The 22,443-nt window shown below is 50.0% G+C and overlaps 1 protein-coding gene across 2 annotated transcripts in view; it reads right to left on the reverse strand.

Annotated features, from left to right (window-relative positions):
- Positions 1–1,359: 1,359 nt before the first annotated feature.
- The window catches only part of KIF17 (kinesin family member 17), a 40,673-nt gene continuing 19,589 nt past the window's right edge, over positions 1,360–22,443 (reverse strand). Inside the window, exons 7-15 of one of the 2 annotated variants that reach the window (XM_063106302.1) lie at positions 20,236–20,383; positions 18,107–18,663; positions 17,240–17,320; positions 15,933–16,138; positions 13,653–13,884; positions 5,850–6,108; positions 4,639–4,709; positions 2,714–2,831; positions 1,360–1,538 (exon numbers count right to left, since the gene is read on the reverse strand). In XM_063106302.1, the coding sequence (XP_062962372.1) occupies positions 1,360–1,538; positions 2,714–2,831; positions 4,639–4,709; positions 5,850–6,108; positions 13,653–13,884; positions 15,933–16,138; positions 17,240–17,320; positions 18,107–18,663; positions 20,236–20,383 (1,851 nt within the window). Of the gene's footprint in view, positions 1,539–2,713; positions 2,832–4,638; positions 4,713–5,849; positions 6,109–13,652; positions 13,885–15,932; positions 16,139–17,239; positions 17,321–18,106; positions 18,664–20,235; positions 20,384–22,443 lie in introns of both variants that reach the window. The other variant, XM_063106303.1, reaches the window with a different exon arrangement.

Consider the following 22,443-nt stretch of genomic DNA (forward strand, 5'->3'; position numbering starts at 1 on the left):
AAATTTTCTAGGATCTCCTCCTTTATGGGAGCCCCATCCAACGCTGCTCCCTTCAGAAAGGCACTCTTTGTTCCCCATAACCCTCCTCTGACTGCCTCTGGTTAGACTCATCTCTGTTGTTTTCTATGCACCCCCCAGCCCAGCTTCTCCAGAGTGTGAGGTCCTTGGCCCAGGCACGTGGCTGTGGGGCCTGCCACAGTAACTGATACAAAATAGGAGGAATAAGGACTAGCACAGAGTGCCTAGTATGCCCCAGGAGCTTTACATACTATCTCATTAAACCTTCACAATAATCCTGAGGGGAATGTCATCCCCGTTTCACAGAGGAGGCTCAGAGTGAAATGAAGCTCAGGACAGAACCAAATGCCAAGCGTTTCCCTCAGATTGTGGGGCCCCCCACAGGGCAGACCTGGGATACAATGGCCAAGGGAGGGCTATATCATAGGTGGCCCCCTGGGTGGGCACAAACAGGGTGGCCTGGATTCATTTCTGGCTATGTCAGGACACCCTGTTCTAGCACAGCCCCTTGAAGGCTGTCAAAACCTGAGCCTATTTCGGCCCCAGCAAGAGATGGCCCTATTTTCCACAAGGACTATGCTTTCCTGGGTCACAGATCCTTTGAGAATGTGATGAAAGTTCAGAGGCTCTCCCCAGAAAAATGTATTTGTATTCACAATTGCAAGGAGTTGCAGAAACCCCAGAGCCTGTTTGTTCTAAAGGCCCCAGGCAGTTAAGAACCCCTGTTCCAGAAGGAGCGTCCCCAAGTCGGCCAGGCAGCAATGGCAGGGAGGGGCCCCACTGACACTGTCAGAGGGTCAGGGAAGAGGAGCTCGTACTAAAAGGCAGTTAATTGGGCAGCTTAACATGAAGTGGCTTCTCTGGGCCACAGGCCAGCAGGAGTGGTCAGCGCGGGAGCAGCTGCTGCAGGAGCCCCCCGGCCATCCTGCTGGGCACGGCTCCCTCGGGAAGCAGGGCCGACCAGATGAGGTGCAGTTCTCAGTTGCCAAGAGGCTGAACTTCATCCACGTGGCAGTGCTGCCAGCTCTGTCAGGGCTGCTGGTGAAGGCTTCAAGGCAGGTCTGTGGCTTCTGAGCCCATCAAAGCAATGACCAACACTGGTGGGCACAAATGGCAGGCCCTGTGGCAGGCAAGTGGATGGAAACACTGATGTGGTGTGGACGGCTGGAGCAGGACTCTCCGAGGATGGTCCAGTCTCTGAGGGGCTCAAGGCCTGGGAAGAGCTGGGCTCTCTGGGGAACAGGGAAGGGAATGTGTCTTCCCAGGCCTGATTGGGGCTGCCCTGGGAAGGCCTGGAAATCTCCAGAAGCCTAAGGGTGGGGCAGCAGCAGGCAGCTGAGTTCACAGAGGCTCGCTGCCAAAGTTGCTCTTGCTTTTCTTCCGCTTGGCCTTGGTGAAAGGGATGTCGAGGGACTCGAGACGGAAGGGCCGGGGCTGGGGCATTTCAGGGGTCTGGGTGGATGAGATGGCAGAGTTGTTGCTGAGGGGGCAGCTGAGGCCCGGTGGCGAGTTGTGATGCGCTGTGGAGAAGACAGGCAGAGGGTGTGGATAAGCCAGGGGGGCAGGGGATGGGGAGAAAGCGCCCGTGTGGAGGGTGGAGAGTCCGGCCCGTCCCCCTACCCAGCCAGAGGTCTGGGCCTGGCAGCTGGGACCCCAAGCTCTGGGGGGCTGCTCAGGTTGAGGTATCAGACCCAGCACTACATCTACATCCCAAGGGCTTGGACTTGGGGTTTGGGGTTTTAAAGCCTCAGACTGAGGCAGACTGGAATCTCACAGCAGACAACCCTGGGTTCAAAGCCCAGCTCACCCCTTCCTAGCAATACAACCTTGGGCAAGCCACTTCACCTCTCTGAGCCTCAGTTTCCTCCTCTGCAACATGGGCACAATGCCAAGAACTGAATTGAGGCTAGTTTCTTTCCTGTCCTTTTTTTCTCCCTTATTCCTCAACTCCACCCACTCTGTCTCTTAACTAACCTCGGTATAGAACTAAGATTTGCTTTTTATTGATATTTTATTGGAAGCTCTGTGGGCTTTTAGTTTTCCGGGTTTTTTGTTTTGTTTTGTTTTTTGCAGCTGGCTGGTACAGGGATCAAACCCTGGACCTTGGTGTTATCAGCACCAGGCTCTAACCAACTGCGCTAGCCAGCCAGCTCCTGCTTTTAGTTTTAAAAACAGAAGAATGAAATGATTTTCGATTCCTGAAACTGTTTTGCTTTTGTGGCCCTTTTTGCCCACCTTGGCTCAGTGGTCCTTGATAGATAAAGTCAACCATTCTCATTTGGGGAATGTCACAATTCTGGTCTCAGGAAACTGGCCAGTAACTAGTAAGACCCAGACCCGTGCAACCCCATGCCAAGGCCCCAAGCCATGTGCTGAGGGCCTACTGTGTGACAGGTGAGAGAGAGGAATCAAACACAGCACTTCTTCACAAGGAGACAAAGGGGGACTATGTACTGAGCACCGAATATGTGCCAGGCCCTGGGCTGGGTCATTTCTCCACCTCATGTCCTTTCATCAAATCCTGAGAAGTAGGTGTTCTCCTCATTTTACAGCTGAGGAAACTGAGGCTCAGAGAGGGAAGGGGGATTTTGAACCCACATCTATGTGACTCCAGAACCATGCCATCATGCCTCTCCCAGTTTTGGGGGGGCGGCTCATGGGGGACTGGAGAAGCACGGGTGGGAAGGGCACTCACTGAGGCTCTTCATGGGATCTGTGCTGAGGATCTGGCTGGCCCGCTTGGACCGGAAGTAGTTACTGGCAATATTTTCACTGTCGCTGCGACTGAGCATCAGCTTATAGCGGTCTTCTTCCTGCTGAGATTCCAAATCCTCATTGGTCAAGACCCCTTGTTTGTGCAATCCTTCCCTGGGCCCCTTGCCCCGGGCTCAGCAGCCTCCACAAGCCTGGTGGTGTGGGGGCTGCCCTGAGCCTCCCCAGGCTGTGGCACAGGGCTGGAGCAGCCACTGCCAACTTTCAGGTACCCTACTACAGACCCTGGACTCCAGCGTAGGATCGCAGGCAGCTCAGGGCCAGGGAGTCCCAGTCTGCAGCCAAGTCTACACCCCAACCTCCCTTTCCTTGAGATGGAGAGTGCCTTATTCCCTCCTGCAAAGCTCAAAACAGGGTTTCCTGCCAGTTCCAATAGAGGCAACGGTGATACTACATACCCCAAACCCATCACAACATACTGATCGAGCAGGAGATACAGTACACAGCTCATGAGTACACTTGTGATCATTAGAACTGAAATTCTAACCTTTTACCACCAAGGACTGTGATTTTTCACCACTGTCATGGACTTGTTTTCCTCAGTCTGAATCTCTTCCTTCAGGGAACTTCCCTTTTCCTACTTGATATGGTCCCCATGGGGTGATCACTCATGCCCTATACTACACACTGGATATGTGACTTCCAACCCCCTTGCCACACAGCTAGACATGCGACCCAGACTGCACCAATTACAGAACTACATCTTCCTGGACATAGTGACTGGCTCAAGAGTAGGCCCATGACCTCAGCAGAGCCGATCAGAATCTTCCCCCAAGCTTTGGTTTAAGGATGCTGTAAGAAGTCTGTGGAGAAGGCCTGAAGCTAACATACCAAGGGAAGCAGAGGCAAGAGGTGAAGAAAGACCTAGAACTCAGACTGCTTGAGCCCCTAGATCCAGCCATGCCTGAAACTGGTCCACTTACAGGAACCAATAAATTCCCTATTTTGCTTGATTGCTTTGGTATCTGTCTCTGGGAACTAAAAGCATTCTGACATAACCCCTTTGTGGTCCCAGGTTAAGAATGTGTTTGTTTGTTTTTTCCCCAGCAGCACCTTTCTCTTTTTTACCAAGTTAAGCTCTCAAAGCAGCCAATCAGGCTTTAGACCAGCCCGAGACACTCCTTGCAGCCACTCTGAGCTGCTCAGGCAGAGACGCGCAGCTGGAATTCACTAACCTAGGAGTGGCCTTATCATGACTGTAAAGGTATGTTCTGTGTGGACTTTCTGAAACATCTGTAGTGGTTTAAGGCAGCGATCAGCAGATTGTGGCCTACAAGCCAAATCTGGCCCACAGACTGTTTATTGGCACACACCATTCATTTACATATCGTCTATGGCTGTGTTTGCTCTACCAGGGCCGAGCTGCATAGCAGTGATGGGGAACATATGGCCCACAGAGCCTAAAGTATTTACTATTGGATCCTTTCTAGAAAGAGTTTGCTGACCCCTGCTTTAAGGAATATATTTCTGTTGCACTGCAAAATATGAACATCAAGTGACTTTAGAATCCCAATTACTATTTCATGAATGCTTTGAGGACTCGTTTGGTCTGAGGGGCCTAGAGAGCCAGAATGTGCTGCTTGCCCTCTGGACTGGAAGCCGAAGCCTCTGTCCTTCACTAGCAGGATGGGCCACCTTGAACCATCTCTCCCTCCAGTCATTAAGACTGTCAGTGCCTTTGAATGAGGGCCAGAGAGGGTTGAGGCTCTAGGTGCCAATGGAGTGACACAGAAAAGGACCCAGGCCCAGCCCCCTGCTTTGGTCCTGAGGCGGGAAGAGACAGAAGCCCAGCTCCCTGTAGTACCACCGCCCTGCCGCAGCTCCCCGCTCCCTCTCCAGGGGCCTTACCATGTTTGGCTCGCCGCCATTGTCCGCTGCAGAGGTTCTGCAGGCTGGCTTGTTCTGTGGCCCAGTTGGAACTGCTACGAGAAAACAAAAGCTAAAGCCACCGCTGCCCGGTGCGAGGGTCACAGGCTGCAGCCAGGCATCAGTGCTCTCCCCGGAGGTAGGGTCAGGCCTGACCCAGACTTGAAAACAGGGGAGGACCCTTCCCAGCCCAAGCCAAGGGATGCCTTTGGGAAACAACGGGCAACAGGGAACACCAGAGAAGCCACTCCCCTGCTTCCTAGCAAGCTGGCAGGTGGGTGGGGGCAGGAAGAAGCTGCTGCTGCCCAGAGCTCGTGGGAAATGGAGCTGGCTGGAGTTTCAGCAGGATGGTGTCGATGGCCATCCATAAATATCAGAGACGTAGGACCTGGATGAACACTCCGACCAGAGGAAGCACTGATGGGGGCACTGCGGGATATACGAGCCTACCTCTCCCCGAATGGGCAGAACCAAGTCTGTGGCTAGAGAAAGCTCCACGGCAGGTCCAACTTTACTGTGAGACTTATCGGAGGTGGAGGGGCCTTCAAGGTCCTCTTACCCAACCCTTATTTGTAAAGAAGCCCAGAGAGGAACCTGAACTTCATAAAGTCACACAAGAGGTCAGCAGCAAAATCAGAAGAAGCAAAAACCAGGCCTGAAACTCTGAACAGCTGGTTTCTATCCATGGTCCTACAACTCACTACTGAGACTGTGATTCTGCAAATCACTTACACCCTCTGAGATTCGGTTTCCTCATATTTAGAGTCGGTATAACAATCTTTACCTTTCACAGGCTTGTTGTAAGAATGGAGTAAAGACAATGATGGTGACAATGACAACAACAACATGTACGAAGCACTTACTATGTGCTCTGAGGGTTTTACATGTATTGATACATTGTAAGCCTCACAGCAGCTTTAAGGAAGGTGCTGTCACTCATCCCCATTTCACAGATGAGGACACTGAGTCCCAAAGAGGTCACACAGGTAATGATGCAGCCAGAATTCCAACCCACACCTGTGTGTCCAGAATACACCACCTTCTCAGGTCAGGGCCCCGACACTGCAGATACCCAGGGTCACATGTCTGCTGCACCCACAGCCTTCAGGGAGAGGCCCACATTCCCTGTCAGCCTACAGGATTGTGAGCTGTGGAGGAGGGAGAGCAGAGCGAGGGGCGGCCAAGCTCCTGACCTACTGGGAGGCTGGTTTTTATGATGATAGGTTCCGGGATCTTCCAGAAGCCATTGTCTTCATCCCAGCAGGACTCGTGCCTAATCTTCTCGAGGTTGCTATAGTTACAGTCCCGGCGAATCAGGGGCTGCACCTGCTCCAGGAGCTGCTGGAAGAGCATGAAGTCGCGTTCCTGCCGACGGATGGTGGCTAAGTAATCGATCTTCTCCAGCTCAAACTCCGACTGCAGATCTTTGATCTCCACCTCTGCTGCCCGAAGCTGAAGGCAAAGCATGACCAACAGTGAGCAGAAAGCACACCTGCTATTCGCCTGTCCACCCCATCCACTGACTGTCCTGCCAGCAGCCACTCCACAGCTGCTCACTGGACTGTTCATCCATCCATTCTTGTCTCCACCACCGTCCAGCATCCTTCCCTCCATCCATCCACCTTCTCTGACACTCACTGGTCCTTTCAGCCATCCACTCTCTCACCCTCCCACCTCCCCACCCAGCATTTAAATGAGCAGCTAATGTGTCCACAGCCTTGCAAAAAGTAGGAGGAAAAGCTCATCAACGCCAGCTGCCATCCTCTGTCACCATCCCACATACATACATCTCATTCAAGAGCCTTTTACAAGTGCCCACATACAATACTATGGTCACCACATTCCCAGAAGGTTTCAGAGAACTGCACAAATGACTTTTCTAGGAGGAGCAAGAGGCATAAACTCTCAACTCAATAGTCCTGACTCTCTCACTGGCACAGTCCTCCGTTATGGTGTGACAGTCATTGCGCTTCGAGTCAGATCCACCTTATCTGATCGTGGGTTCCAGATAATTTTGGTCACCTGCCCAGCTCTGCCACACTGGTCCCCCATCCCTCCCAAGCACAGGCTACTGCCAACCCCAACCATAACCATGCTCCCCCTGAGCCCCAAGACTCTCTGGTGCAGTCTGTTTCCTCAAAGAGCAGGTACCATTTGATTAGCAAAGAAGGATGTTTTAAGTTCATGGGAATGACAGCCACCCAGATGAGAACAGAGGATACCTGGTAGGACACACAGAGCAGCCATCGGGGAAGGGCTAGCCCACAGGGGTTTCAATTGAACTAATAATGCTCCATTTCTTAAGCTGGAAGGTAGATACATGGTGTTCATGGTAATAATCATTATATATTTTGTTCATCTTGAATCATTCACAATGATTTTTATAGTAGCTCTATTGAGATGTGATTCACTTCATACAATTCACCCTTTTAAAGTGTACAGTTGAGTGGTTCTCAGTATTTTCACAAAGTTGTGAAATCATTACCACCACCAATTTTGGAAAATTTTCATCACCCAAGAAGAAACCCCATGCCCATTAGCAGTCATTCCCCATTTCTCCCCAACTCTAGTCCTAGGTAACCACTAGTCTATTTTCTGTCTCTACAGATTTGCTTATTCTGGACATTTCATATAAATGTAATCATACAATATGTGGTCTTTTGTGTCTGGCTCCTTTCGCTTAGCGTAATGTTTTCAAGGTTCATCCATGTTATAGCGTGAATCAGCATTGCATTCCTTTTTACTGCTGAATAATAATCCATTGAATGGGTATACCACTTTTTATTTTTCCACTCCTGATTGTTTCCACTTTGGAGCTATTACAAATAATGTTGCTATGAACACTAATGAACACATTTTTATGTGGATATATTTTCATCTCCCTTGAGTGTAATCGCCAGGTCATATGGTAACACTAGTTTAACCAATCGAGGAACTACCAGACTGTTTTCCAAAGCAGCTGAACCATTTTGCGTATATCCATTTTATGTATATCATACAGCAGTGTGTATGAGTGTTCCCATTTCTCCACATCCTCACCGACATTTGTTTTCTGTCTTTTTTATTATAACCCTCCTAATGGGTATAAAATGGTATCTCACTGTGCTTTTGGTTTGCATTTCGCTGATGCCTAATGATTTTGAGCATCTTTTCATGTATGTTTTCTTTGGAGAAATGTCTATTCAGATGTTTTGCCCAATTTTAAACTGAGTTGTTCTTATTTTTATTACTGAGTTGTAAGTGTTCTTTATACGACGGTACTTCAAAAAGTTCGTGGAAAGATTTGTATTATCAGTTCTATTTTTCCATGTACCCTTGTATATTCTAGATAGAAATACATTATCAGATACATGATTTGAAAATATTTTCGCTAATTCTGTAGGCTGTCCTTTCTTGATAGTATCCTTTGAAGCACAAAAGTTATAATTTTGATGAAATCCAATTTATCTATTTTTTTGTTGTTGTGACTTGTGCTTTTGGTGCCATACCCAACATACCATTGCCCGATCCAAGGTAACAAAGATTTATACCTAAGGGTTTTATAGTTTTAGCTCTCACATTTAGGTTTTGATCCATTTTGAGTTAATTTTTGTATATGGTATGGGGTAGAGGTCCAACATCACCCTTTGACATGTGGATATCTAGTTGTCTCAGCACCATTTGTTGAAGGGACTGTCCTTTCTCCATTGAATGATCTTGTCAAAAATCAACTGACTGTAAATGTGAAGGTTTGTTTCTGGATGTTCGATTCTACTCCAGTGATCTATATGTCTATTCTTAACCAGTACTACACAGTCTCGATTACTATAGCTTTGTAATAAGTTTTGAAATCAGGAAGTGTGAGTCCTCCAATTTTGTTCTTCTTTTCAACATTGTTTTGGCTATTCTGAGTCCTTTGAATTTCCATGTGAACTTTAGGTTCAGCTTGTCAATTTCTACAAAGAAGCCAGCCAGAAATTTCATAGGGATTGCCTTGAATCTGTAGATCAATTTGAGGAGAACTGCCGCCTTACCAATATCAAGTCTTCCAATCCATGAATATGGATGTCTTCCCATTTATTTAGGTCTTCTTAATTTCTTTCAACAATGTTTCATAGTTTTCAAAGTATAAGTTTTCTACTTCATTTGTTAAATTTATTACTAACTATTTTATTCTTTTTGATGTACTGTAAATGACATTGTTTTCTTAATTTTATTTGCAGATTGTTCATTGCAAATTATAGAAATACAATTGATTTTTGCTTATTGTTCCCACATCCTGCAACCTTGCTGTACTCATTTATTGATTCTAATAGTTTTTTAAAGAGGATTCCTTAGGATATTCTATACATAAGATAATGGCATATGCAAATAGAGATAGTTTCATCTCTTGCTTTCCAATCTGGATGTCTTTTGTTTCATTTTGTTGCCTAATTGTCCTGGCTAGAGCCTCCAGTCCAATGTTGAACAGGAATGTTGTGAACAGACATCCTTTTCTTGTTCCTGATCTTAGGGTGAGAGCATTTAGTCTTTCACCATAAAGTATGATGAAAGCTGTGAGTTGCTCATGGCTGCCCTTTACCAGGTTGAAGTAGTTCCTTCGTATTCCTAGGTTGTTCAGTTTTTTTTATCACTATAGGTGTTGAATTTTGTCAAATGTTTTTCCTGCATCTATGAAGATGTTCATGTGGATTGTGTCCTTTATTCTATTGATATGATGTATTGCATTAATTGATTTTAGATGCTAAACCAACCTTGCATTCCTGAGTGTATAATCCTTTTTATATGTTGTTGGATTTGGCTTCCTAGAACTGTGTGGAGCACTTTGCATTTGTAGTCATAAGAAATATTAGTCTGTAGCTTTCTTGTTATTTCTTAGTCTGGTTTTGGTATCAGGGTAAAACTGGCCCCACGCAATGAGTTGAGAAGTGTTCTATTTCATAATGATTCTTAAAATACATCTTTAAACCAAAAGCCTTCATTTTATAAATAAAATCCAGTCAGAAGATATAATGGAAGAAGATAACCCCTATAAGATAACAAAATTAAATATCTAGGTGTAAAATTAACAAGATATGCCCAAAAACTAAATGAGGAAGTTTATAAAACATTCCTGAATGACAGAAACATTGGTTTGAACTAATAGAAAGAAATGCCATGTTCGTGGACAGAAAAATCCAACCTCATAAAGGTATCGATACTCCCAAGCTAATTTGTAAATAATTGTAAATACTGATTCCCCCCAAAATTCCATAGATTTTTTCTTTTTTTTTTTCCTTTGAACTACCCAATTGTTTATAAATTCATAAAAAACAAACGAGAAAGAATATCTACAAAAAACCTAGAAAAGGAAATCATTGAGAGAAGGTAACCCCTATGAGACTGTAAAGCATATTACAAAGTCTATTTTAAGCAATGTGGCTGGCACTTGTGCATGAATAGACAGAGCAAGAGAAATGAATAAAAAATCCAGACATACATCTAAATGCACATAGAAATTCAGTATACCATAAAGGCAGCATTTGAAGTCAGTGGAAAATAATGGATTTTTTTGAAAAATGGTGTTGGGATACATGAGTAGTCATGTGGAAAAGATAATATTGAACCAGTTCCTCTCACATGCACCAGGATAAACTACAAGTGGGCCAGAGTTATAAATGTAAAAAAATGAAGCCATACAAATTCTAGAAGAAAACATGAGTAAACTTTCTCAACTATGACTCGAAATCCATATGCCAAAAAAAGATCAGTTTTACAAAATTTAAAAATTTTCAATTTTATATGGCAAAAAAATACCATAAAGCATAGTAAAAGACAAATGACAAACTGGAAAAAAATATTTTCAACTTATATTACAGACCAAGAGTTAATATTTTTAATATATAAAAAGCTTCTACCAGTAAAGAAGAAAAAAACCAACAGTCCTAACTTTAAAATAGGCAAAAGCTGTAAAACAGTTCAGAGATTTAAAAAACTACAAATGTCCCTAAAACATATGAACGAATGCTCAATTTTGCTCACAATAAGAACAATGAAAATTAAAAGTACACTGAGATATGATTTTTCTTCTAACAAAATGGCAAAAATCCAACGTTTTTTCAATATACTCTGTTGGCAAGGCTGTGAGAAAACACATTTATTTGTGGTGGTGAAAATGCAAAACGATACACCCCCTATGGAGGGGAAGTTGGCAATATCTTGCAAAATCACATATGCGTTTACCCTTTGTCCTAGCATTCCTAGTTGGAGGAACTGATTCCAAAGAAACCTACCAAAAATACAACAGTAATAGTCACAGGCTGTTCACTACAGCACCCTTTATCATAGCAAAAGCATGGAAGCCACCCAAATGGCCATCAAGAGAGGACTGACTGAATGAACCATAAGACAAGCTCATGGTGGAGTATTATGTAGCTATAAAAAGAAATGAGCAATTACTCTATGCGCTCCTAGGGAGTGACCTTCAGGATGTATCACTATGAAAAAAGCTAAGTGGAAGAAAGTGTGTATTGTAGCTACTTTTATCTAAGAATTGAGGTGTGTGTGTGTGTGTGTGTGTGTGTGTGTGTGTGTGTGTGTGCGTGTGTGTGTGTGTATACAAACATCCATCCATATCTTCTTATACTAAGAAAATACACAGTTCTTGGTACCTGAGGATGAAGTAGCCATGTAAATCTCAATTCTCCAGCAAGATCCTCCAGAAAACACACAGAACAACAAGGAGGGAAGATAAAACCACCCTCGCCAGCCCACAGCATGACTGGGAGTTGTAAACACTAGAGGCTTTGAGAGAGAGATAAACCCGCAAGTCCAGCAGACAGATCCTGAGCCACACCACCAGGGAGGTAAGTGGAGAGGACCCAGGACAGCGTGGAGTGGGGCAGAAGGTGACAGCAGCTACAATCACTTCTCCAAAGTGGGAAAAACCTGAAAACAGATCCGAAACCAGAAACTGGGAAAAGCAGAAGAGACCAGAATGCGTGCAGGACTGCAGGAGTTTGCCTCTGGAAGGCACTGTTTCTGGAGAACATTTAGAGGGCATTTAGAAGTCGGAGGCGCCCTTGAGGTGGAAATTTAAAATCCTGCAGAAACAAGAAAAAGTCACAAAAGACACACCGACTCCAAACGCACACACACACCCACGCACAACACACACTCATCGCCATGATTTTTGCCCCCTGGTGTTTATGCTCATGAATATGTTATCTTCCTTGGCAAAAAAGACTTTGCAAATGAAATTAAGGTCGTTAATCGATTGACCTTAAAATAGGGAGATTACCCTGGATCATCCAGGTGGGCCCAATGTAATCACGAGTCTTTAAAAGCAGAGGAAGAAGGCAGAGGCGGGCAGGAGAGGAGAGATGCTTCTGAAAGATGAGGCAGAAGTAGAGACAGATTCGAAGTGTGAGAAGGACTGTCCCCGCCCGGGGTGTCTTTGAAGAGTGTCAGGAGCTGGGGAATGCAGGCGGCCTCTGGAAGCTGAGAATGTCCCATGGCCAACAGCCAGCAAAGAAATGGGGACCTCAGTCCTACGAGTAACCTCACAGGACTAAATCTGTCAACAACTGGAATGAGCCTGGACATGGACTCTCGCCTAGAACCTCCAGAAGGAAACGTAGCCCTGCTAACACCCGATGTCAGTCTTGTAGCATTCCAAGCAGAGGACCTAGCCCCGCTGCACCCACACCCTGACCTACAGAACTGCGAGATAATCAATTTGTGTTGTTTTAAGCAACTGAATTTGTGGTCATTTGCTACAGCAGCAACAGGCAGCAAATCAGAGCTCTATTTTAAACTTCACTTTACAGGTGGGGGATAGAGGGTGTCTAAAAAAATAAATTAAAAAAAAATAAAACTTCACTTTACAAACAGGGGAGTGTGTTATTGAATGAAGAAACCTTGCGAGCCACCTCAACCCTTCACCTCTGCATTCAACTGTAATTGACAGTCCAGAAAAAGAAGACATTACAAAATAAACAGAAAAGAACAAATGTATCTAATCAAAGCTACTTTAAAAAACAAAAAATGAAAATCAAAACATTCCAGTGAAGAAAGTTCTCCCCCAAAGTGCAAGCACACAAATCCAAAGAAGCAGATTAAAAATGCAAAACACGCCAAACTTGAATAAAATATCCTGAAACAAGCATTCACAGGTATGAGATTTTCAAATCAGAAATGGGAAAACTTAAAACAGAAATCGATAAAAAATCAAGATGATATGAAACAGGATGATAAAGGAACTCAGGAAAGAAGGGGAAAAACTTAGAAAAGGAGACCAAATTACAGGATATCCAAGGGAGAACAAATTCAATTGAAAACATAACTAGAAGTATTAAGAAAAGATATGAAAACAGCCAAGAAAATAAAAAAACTAAAGAGGTGAAAAGAGGGGAGAGCATCAGCCTCACGCTTTGGCAAGATGCTTTGGCTAAGAAGCCCCTCGCCCTGCGGGCTTCACCTCACGCTTCCCTCATGTCACTGCTCTTTCCTGTCTTTTAAGGTCCCCCAGGAGTCCCCACCTCCACGAGAACGTCTCTGTCCCCCCAGCTGTGGTAGCCCCAGGTACTTCTGGGCTTCTGTCAATACTCAGCTTCCTGATCTGGGTGCTGGTTTCATGGGCACGTCCACTTTGTGAAATGAACCAAGCTGTGCACCTGTGATTTGTGCATCCACCATCAATAAAAATGAAAAAATGAAAATACAGTCACCTTCGCCTGGTACTGGCAGTACTTACCACTCCAATACTCTCTCGCCTGCTTCTGCGCTGTGGTGTTTACACACACACACCCACTCCCACTAGAATGTGAGCTTGACCACAGCAGGGACACGTCTGTCACTGCGACTCTGCGCCGCCAGCATCAGAACAGGGCGCAGCCCACAGTAAGCACTTAATAAATGCTTGGGTCAAGAACGGAGGGATGCCTGCCTGCCAGCACGTGGGGGCAGCGGTGCCTGGTGTGGCGGGCCTCACCCGTCTCGGGCTGCAGGGACAGTGGCGCCTGGAGGGGGAGCCTCACCCTCCTCTGCATCTTCTCCAGCAGCCTGCTCTTGGCTCTCACTTCCTCCTGGATGGAGTCGTAGACGTTGAGCAGCACCCAGTCCCCGATGTCCTCGTCCGAGTTCTGCAGGGCCGCCACCAGCTGCTTTTTGCGCTCGTCGGCGTATCGCTTCCGCCGCTTGTGTTTCTCCTTCAGGTCCTTGTTCTTGGCCTGCTCGCCCCCCACCATCTGCTGCTCCAACAGCTGCAAACTGCCAGCATGGAGGAGAAAGCAAACATGGCAATATCTGCCGATCACTGAGCACTTGCTACCCAGCAGCCTCCAGACTAAGCGTGATCCCACCAAATACCTCTGACAACCCCACTTCACAGACAGGTAAACTGAGGCTCAGAGAGGGGAAGCTGCTTGCCCAGCATCAGAACGAGGATTTCTACCAGAGCCCCCAACTCTACGCCTGTGTACTTGACCACAGCGGTGGGCCTCCCCAACAGTAAGGGTGACAGGCTTCCTGTGGGCTCGGAGCTAGTCCATCCCCCAATGCTAACAGTCACTGCAGCAGAGCAGGCTCGTGTCTGTGCTCGGAGGCAGCCAGCATGATTAGAGTAACCCCAGGTTGTAAAAAATGTCCAATACATTCAGTGCACAATGTTTAATCAGGTAGGGGCATGTACAATACATTTAAAAATGTATTTATATCCAAAATGCTCAAAAATGTTTAGGGTTTTACCCTTTAAATGTACAAATGTTAAATAACTAGAGAAAGGCTTAGGTGGGACTCCCCACTGTCTAACAAAGCACCACAAGGATGTTTTAGGCGCTGCCTCTTTCCAAGGGCCCATCAGGAACTGGTAACAGAAGGCATTATAAGGATTCATAAAAGGGGAGAAGGTCAAGCTCAGGGAAAAGACTGGAACTTTGTAAGCTGAGCAGCCAGGCTCTGACTCAGCTTCGGGTGTGGCTCTAAGCTCAGTGGCAGCCAGGGCAGAGGGGACCATGTCCAAGTCACTCCTCTGTTTAAGATCCTTCTATGGTCCCCATCAGCATGAAGCCCACACACCGTCGGGGGGCACACAGGAGCCCTCTATCTCATATCCCTCTGCATCCACCTCCCCTAACTCACTGCAATTCTAACTCGCTGCTCCTACCTCTCCAAACACCCAGGCCTGTTCCCACCTCCGTGCCTGTGCAGATGCTGTGCTAGAATGCTACCCCTGGGGCAGGTGCCTCACAAACATACTCAGGTGACCCCTCTTCTGTGAAGCCTTCCCCGATGACCTTCACTCCAGACCATATCATGGAAATGGCCACCACATGTGCTGAGTGACTCTGGGTGCCCGGCGCTAGGTGGCCACCTCTGCAGGCGCTGCCTCACTCACCCTCACCATGAGCTTCTCAAGCTGCAACTATTCATGTCACCCATTTTGCAGATGAGCAGCTAAGGCATACAGAGGCTGAAGGTCTGCCCGAGGTGGCAGAGCTGGGGGAGGAGGCAGGACGGGAACCCAGGCAGTTGGACAGTCGGACCGCACAGCCCACTCTCGTGTTCACGGCCTCGGAAAACGGCCCTCCCCGGGCCTGTGGATCTGCCTCCCACCCCGGGCCGTGAGCCCCATGAAGGCCAAGGCAGCACAGCACTCATCTCTGCATCCTGGTGCCCAGCCCTTAGCAGGTGCTCAGTTAACATTTCACCTGTGGCCGGGGGGGGGGGCGCTGAGCATCCCACTGCTGGGAGGGGGCTGAACCCTGGGCTGACCTTGTCATGGAGCTGAGGCTGACATTATCATTTACAGAAGTGAGAGCCGAGGCTCAGAAAAGTTGAGCGACTTGCAGAAAGCCACACAGCAAGCAAGAAAAGCCCAACTCTCCAGGTGGTCTCAGAGGGTGTCTGGGCGTGCTTGTCGCTAGGGTGAGTGAGTCTCACATAGGGTGAGTGAGTCTCACGGAGGCCAGGGGACTGGGGTCTTGGCAGGGACCAGAGGAAAGCCTGTGTCACCCTGCCCTGGGATTTCTGAATGCTGAGAGCCAGGCCCTGCAAGACCAGGCAGGTGACAGTCCCTTCCCTTTCTCCCCAGAGCAGCTGCTCCCCAGCAGGTGCCTGACTGCAATCTGGTGGCAGCCTGTGGCTTCCAGGGCAAAGCCCTCTCTGCCCGGCTGACTCTAGCTCCTGGAGACAGGATCAGGGCCACTTCTGCCATGTTAGCAGGGAGAGCTGGGTGGTCGGCACCCCACCCCAAGCCTGGGACATCGCCCCTTCCCACCCTACTGCAGAGTCCCACCAGCCCAAGTTCTGGTGCTTACCGGGCAAGCACCTGCTGCTGGTCCACAACAGGCAGTAGGTCGTCCGTCACCACTGCCACCTCCACGCCCATGCTCTCCCTTCTTACACTGGGTGGGATGGGCTGAGACTGAGCCACCAAGGCCATCTGGGCCTCCGCCGCATTCCACACGCCAGGCTCTGCTGCCAACGCCACCTCCTTGACCACGTCTGGGGCAAGATCAACCTCCTGAGCACAACGAGAAACCAAGAGGGAGGTGGGAAAGGGGCCCCTGGAGACAGGCTCACAGGTGGCCTCTGTCCCAAAAGCGGGCACTGTGTCCCCATCCCACCCTACAGTTGGGGACAGATTACCTCTGGCTCAGAGACACCCAGTTATACAAAAGTGCACCCACGCGAGTTCTTACTGCCTCCATTTCCACCAACACCCCCACACGGTCTCCAAGCTTCCTCTCTCGCCCCCCACAATCCAGCCTCCATGCGGCAGCCGGGGTGACCTCCTTAAACTGCAGGCTGATCGCAGCCCTGTCCTGATGACAACCCCTCAGGGCTTCTCATTGCGCTCGCAGGAAAGCCCAGCTCCCTCCATGGCTGCCACACTGTCCTGCTCCCTGCCTCCCCGGCCTACCCCGCCACCCACCCCTGTCCCAGCTGCCACCACCCTGGCCTCATCAAAGTCCAGATCTTTCCACCCCAGGACCTTGGCATTTGCTGTCCCCTGTGCTTGCTGCTCTTCCCTGGCCCCTCCTTCTGGGCTGGGTCCCACCTCAATGTGGCTGTCTAGCCAGGACCTCCCCGGCCACTCCACCTACCGCCCCCTGAGACCCTGCGGTGTCCCAGTCCCACCCAGTGCTCAAGTCCAGAGGCGCGGTGGCCTTTCTTAAAGCCTTCCTCTCACACCCCATAGCCTGCTGTGTCTTCAGCAGAGGAGAGGGCCGGGCTCCAAAAGCAGAGGTATTCAGACCGGGTTCCACGCCCCCACAGGGGTTCCCTGACAGTCCCTCAGGGTCACCAGCCCTGACCTGCAGCCCTCGTCCTCTGCACACCCTGGGCCTCCACTCCATGGCTAAGGAAAGTTTGAAAGTCGCCATCCAGAACAACGGGCCTCTTATTCCCATCCATAATAAGAGGTCAGACAATTCCTCCAATTTGAACATTGCTTGGCCCAGGGCCATGTGCCACAAGCCCGGGGAAGGCTAGGGTGGTTGTCCCTGACTCATTCATGGATGAGGAAACTGAGGCCCAAGGAGGGAGGAGACGAGCCGGAGTCTCACAGGAAGTTGGACAGAACCGGGCCTGCCACAGAGGCCTGGCCCAGGGAGGTACTCACAGTCCTGGGCAGAAAGCCATCGGCCACCTCAGCTTCAGACCTGACGTCACTGGGCTCCAGCAGGTCTGTCAGGGAGGGGTGCTTGGAGGAGAACAGGGTGAGAGCATGAGGGATGGTTTGGGCCAGAACCATCCCCTACTCCCCCACTGTGACCTCTGCTTCAACTGCCCCAGACCACTCGCCAACCCACAACCTCCTCCTTCCTGGCACTGCTGAGAGCAGGGCCCGTCATCAGCACCTGCTGGGTCCCAGGAGCACTGCCTGCCCTATCCCACCTGAAGCACACATCAGCATCCCCACTGGACAGATGAGGAAACCGAGGCCCAGAAAGGTAGCCGCCCAAGGCCACGTGACCACGTAAGTGGTAGAGCTGGGACTTGAACCCAGGTCTGTCTGATTCAAAGGCCTGGGCTCTTACACAAAGAAAAAAGAGGAGAACGAAGAGGGAAGAAAAGAGGAAACTTTTAAAACATAGAAGAAGAGGGTTGAAAAGGAGCCCCTGGTGGTCACGGAGAGGCAGCCCCCGCCAGCCATGCACAGCAGGAGGGGTGACCAGGGTCTCCCTTGGCTCTTTCAGGCCTGGGAGCTCCGTCTAACCCCCAGCACAGGTGTCCCTCTGTCAGCAGAACAGGTGCCCACCTGGCATACCCGTGCATCTCAGTCTCAACTTTCTGACTCACAGAGCATCAGACAGAGCTTCTCTTCCCAGACCCCCAATACTAGTGCCCCTGAGCTGGCCACCAGCGCCCAAGCCACAGCAGATACAGCGGAGGTGCTACCAGAGCAGCAGAGGTCAGAAGTTCTGTGTGTGCACAATGACCTCCGTGCCCCCAGCAAGCTCAGCCTGCTCAATTTTGCATCAGCTACCTGCACAGGGAACTTGGGGACATCCACCTGGGGTGCGTCTGTCCTGGCCACAGTGGAGGAGAGTCTGGCCAGCTTGGCTTCCACCTCAGCGAATGGGTCCTGCAGGCCTGACAGCATCTGCAGGGGTGTCAGCTGAGGGTCCTCCTCCTGGAGGTGGCGGTCATCCTCCAGCAGGGACCCAATGGCCTCCTGGCTGAGATACTCATCTGAGAAGTATTTGCTCTTAGGCTGTCCCTCAGGCACAGAGAACTCCAGGCTGGAGGGTTCCTCGGGCCCAGGGAAGGCCTCGGACACAGAGGATCCTTCAAGTGTGGATGACTCATTGGACCCAAAAGAAATCTCTGACTTGGAGGGCTCCGCTTTGGGCAGCTCCTCAAACCTGGAAGAAGTTTCAGTGTTGGAGACGCTGGCACTGGACGGAGCATCAGGCATGGAGAAGACCTGGGGTTTTGTGGCCATCTCATGGTGGAAAGCAGGTGAGTACTCCCTCTTATTGGCAACCTCAGCCCTGGATACAGCCTCAGCCTTGTAGAGGACTTCCGCTTTCAGGACAGCCTCTGCAAAATGGGGAACTTCCTTTAGTTCTTTAGAAGGTTAGAAGGAGGGGACTCTTCCCGGGAAGTTGGCCTCAAGCCCACTGTCTCAAAGAGACCATCTGAAGAGACAGAGCCTCCCAGGCTCCGCAGAGTCTGGCGACAGCCAGCATGCCTTCCCATCTCTGCCCCAGGGCCCTCTCCCCCATCAGAACTCAAACCCTGCCTCCTTCCACCTCTTCCAGGAAGCCTTCCCTGACCAGCATTGTGATCTTTCCGTTCTCTGACCTCCCCAGCCTCTGATGCTGCCCCGGGACTGCTCTTCACACATTAGCAGGTTCCCTGTGGGTCTCACTGCCTTCAGAAGCTGACAGCTCCTGATCAGCAGATTTCATACCCAAGACCCCTAGATGCCCATGCTGGAGTGCCCAGCTCAGGGCTCTTGTCCACAGAATATGCTAGATCTGTGGGAGTTAAATGAATGATGTGGATAAACGTTAGCACTACAGAAACCAAATGAAGATCACTTGGAAGCCTAATATTCAAATTATCTGAAGGGAATGCTCTGAAGGACAGAAAATGCTAGAGTCTTCCCCTTCCCTCTTTCTCTGGGTCTCCACCAGGAGTGGCACCAGCTTGGCTGGGACTATGCTCACACAGGCCTCCTTAGTGCTCCCAGCTCAGGGGGCTTCAGATCACCTCTCTTACATCCCCCATCCATTTCTTTAGAGCTGTGTCCCAGGCTGCCCTGAGAGGGTCCTGATTTTCCCTTTGCTGAAATATGACATCTCCTCCCCAGCTAAATGGCCTGAACCTCTATCAGCCTTGGTTTCCACAACTGTTATGTGAGGACTCAGGGGGTCCTTCCTCACTGGATTGTGGGGAAGGGTAGTGGGAGGGGGGCAGGTAAAGCCTCTACACAGCACCCGGCACACAGCAATGCCAACAAATGGCACCGACGAAGCCATCAGTATTGTCCTCATGACAAGACTGGACTTTACAATATTTTCCTCAGCGCTAGACGTCTGGGCTTCCTGGCAGCAAATGTGTGTGAATGAGACTGGCGGGTGGAACACCCTAGAATGTCAAAAAGAAGACAAAACTTCCAGACAGGAAAAAGTTAATCACTGAGTCCTTACTATGGGGTGTAGCTGCTTTGGTGACAGATAGGCTCAAAAGCGAGAGACTAGAAAATGCAGAAACTCGGAACAGGGGCTGACCTCTAAAACAAGGGTGACACTTCACAACTCTAGGTCAGCCTTGAGCAGCGGGCCCCACCTGCAGCCACACCATCATGATACAGCGTGTGGGTGAGAACACGGCTCTGGGGCCAGACTGCCTGGGTTCAGATCCTGGCTCCACTTTACCAGCTGTGTGACCGGGGGCAAGCTGCTTCCCCTCTCTGTGCCTGTGTTTCCTTGTCTATAAAATGAGGGGAGTTGTGGTATCAACGTCACTGGACTGTTGTGAGGGTGAAACTGAGCCTGGTGTGTAGCAGGATCTCTACAGATGCCAGCTGCTACGAGGAGGAGGAAGGCAGGCTGGGCAGGCTGGGCAGGCTGGGCTCGCTGGCCTCAGCCCGGGACGCGGGCCCACCTGTCTCCTTCCGCAGGCTCTCCTTCAGCGTGGACAGCTTCACGTCGTACGAGTTGCGCATGGCAGTGATGTCCTCCTCCAGCCTGGCCCGGGACTCCTGCTCTGCCTCGTAGTCGGCCTTCAGCTGGGCCAGGCGCTGTTCGTACTCCTGGGTGGGTGGGGGAGACCAGAGGGGGCAGCATTTCATCAGCACTCCAAACACAACATTACTCAAAGAATACAGAAAATATGAATAAGCCAAAAGGATAAATTACAACACTGTGACAATTCCTTGCTGGCAAAGACCCTTCTGCACCGTTCTCTCTGCATTTTGAATGGGCTAATAATGTATGTATTATTTGCAGTCTAGTTTTTCCACATAACAATACATCATGAGCACCTTTCTGCGTTGACAAATATGTTTTCACCCAATGGTCTGCAACCCACCCACGACAAAACAGATTTTTATTCATCCTCTTTTCTCTCCATCTTTGCGATCACCTCCAGCTCTTGTCCAAACAGCCTCCCACCTGGTCCTCCCACCTCCACGCTCATACCCGTGAGAACAGGCTCCTCCCCTGCTTAGGATCTGTCAGTGGCTCCCCATGTTCATGAGTAAGACCTAAGCCCTCAACATGATCTGCTCCCCAACCTGGTCTGGCCCTGCCCACCCCCTGACCACCTGGCTACTTGCCACTCCTGGACACGCCACTTCCACCCTGCCTCAGGCCATTGCCTGCTCCCTGGCAGGCTCTTCCCCAGGCCTCAGCTTGGCAATGCCCTCAGGGAGGCCCTCCTTGGCCACCCTCTCTGAAGACCACCCTGCCACCACCTTCTGTCACTGCACCCCTTTCTTCCTAGCATCCTGGGCTTCCATTCTTCTCTTTACTTATTTGATTACAAGTTCAGTCCCTGACTCCCCTACCAGGATGGACACTTCTGTTTTGTAAAGCAAGGGTCACCCTTTCTTGTAGCCTCAGTGCCTAGCACAGAGCAGGGACTCAATAAATATCTGCCCAATCAGTACAGGCAGGAAGCAGAACTGCCAGGACACACCAAATAGTCAGGCTTCTGATACCCACCCTCGAGGACTTTGTGCTTCCAGCCCTCTGTCTCCCTTCCATGCCGCGACTTCTCCCTCTGAACTAGGTCATTCCCAACAGTCTACAAAACATGCTCTATTACTTCCAATATGTAAACACCACCCCCCTCCGCCGGCCTCACGTGCCCTCCAGCTGTAGTGCCCAGCACCTAGCAGGTGCTCAGAATGTGCTTAGTGGGGATTGAACGGGGGACTGGAGTGCATGCCTGGACCCCCAACTCCTACTTGGTACTTATCACATAACCCAGTGATGAGAAGACGACCCTCATCTTATCCTGTGACAGTCCGTGTGAAACAGCAGGAAAGCTGCCATGATACCCATTCTGCAGATGAGGAGACAGAGGCTCAGAGAGCTTAAACAACCTGCCCCAGGTCATGGAGCCCATAAGAACGAGATTTGCAGAATGTCAAAGCTGGATGGACCCTGGAATCTTCCAGTTCAAATCCTCCAGTAGACTCCCCCGCTGTGAGACTGAAGCCCACAGAGTCACACCTCGAGTCACGTCTGAGCAACTCCCGGCCTGCGCCCTGTCCCCTCCACAGAGGGGCCTCCTCCCTTGTCCTGGGGCTCAGGAATGGAAGGGAAAGCACAGTCCCCGTCACAGCGAAAGAACAAAGGGCAGGGAGCGAAGGAGGACAGACAACTCTCCCCCAAGCGTGGCTCACAGAACACACTCCAGGGTCAGTAAACAGAATCTTGGTGGCAGCGGCATCTGACAGTGTCCACTAGGCTGCACCATGAAGAGGACACGGGAGACCCCCGTCCCCAGGAGAGAAGGACCCTCCCATCTCTGTCATCTCAGAGCAGACTGCCTGGTACAGCCTCTCTTCTCCCTGGTGACCACAAGGGGGCGGCAGTGCCACGTACTGGACAGCTGGGACACCCGCCCACCCAACTGTGCTTCCTGGGCGGGGGGGGGGGGGGGGGGGGGGGGGGGGGGGGGGGGAGCTTCCATCCCAGCTCCTGGGCAGCCCTCTTCTGTCTGTGACCAAAGCCCACCGGCCGCTACGCGACTCCATGCCCACTCCAGACCCCGAAAGCATGACATCTCGTTTTGTGGGCTAGTGCTCAGCCAGCCCCAAAGGCCCCCTCCTGCTGACTACTCCCCAGAGCCAGCTCCAGGGCT

The sequence above is a fragment of the Cynocephalus volans genome, chromosome 8 (assembly GCF_027409185.1).
Source record: "Cynocephalus volans isolate mCynVol1 chromosome 8, mCynVol1.pri, whole genome shotgun sequence".
NCBI classification, from domain to species: Eukaryota; Metazoa; Chordata; class Mammalia; order Dermoptera; family Cynocephalidae; genus Cynocephalus; species Cynocephalus volans.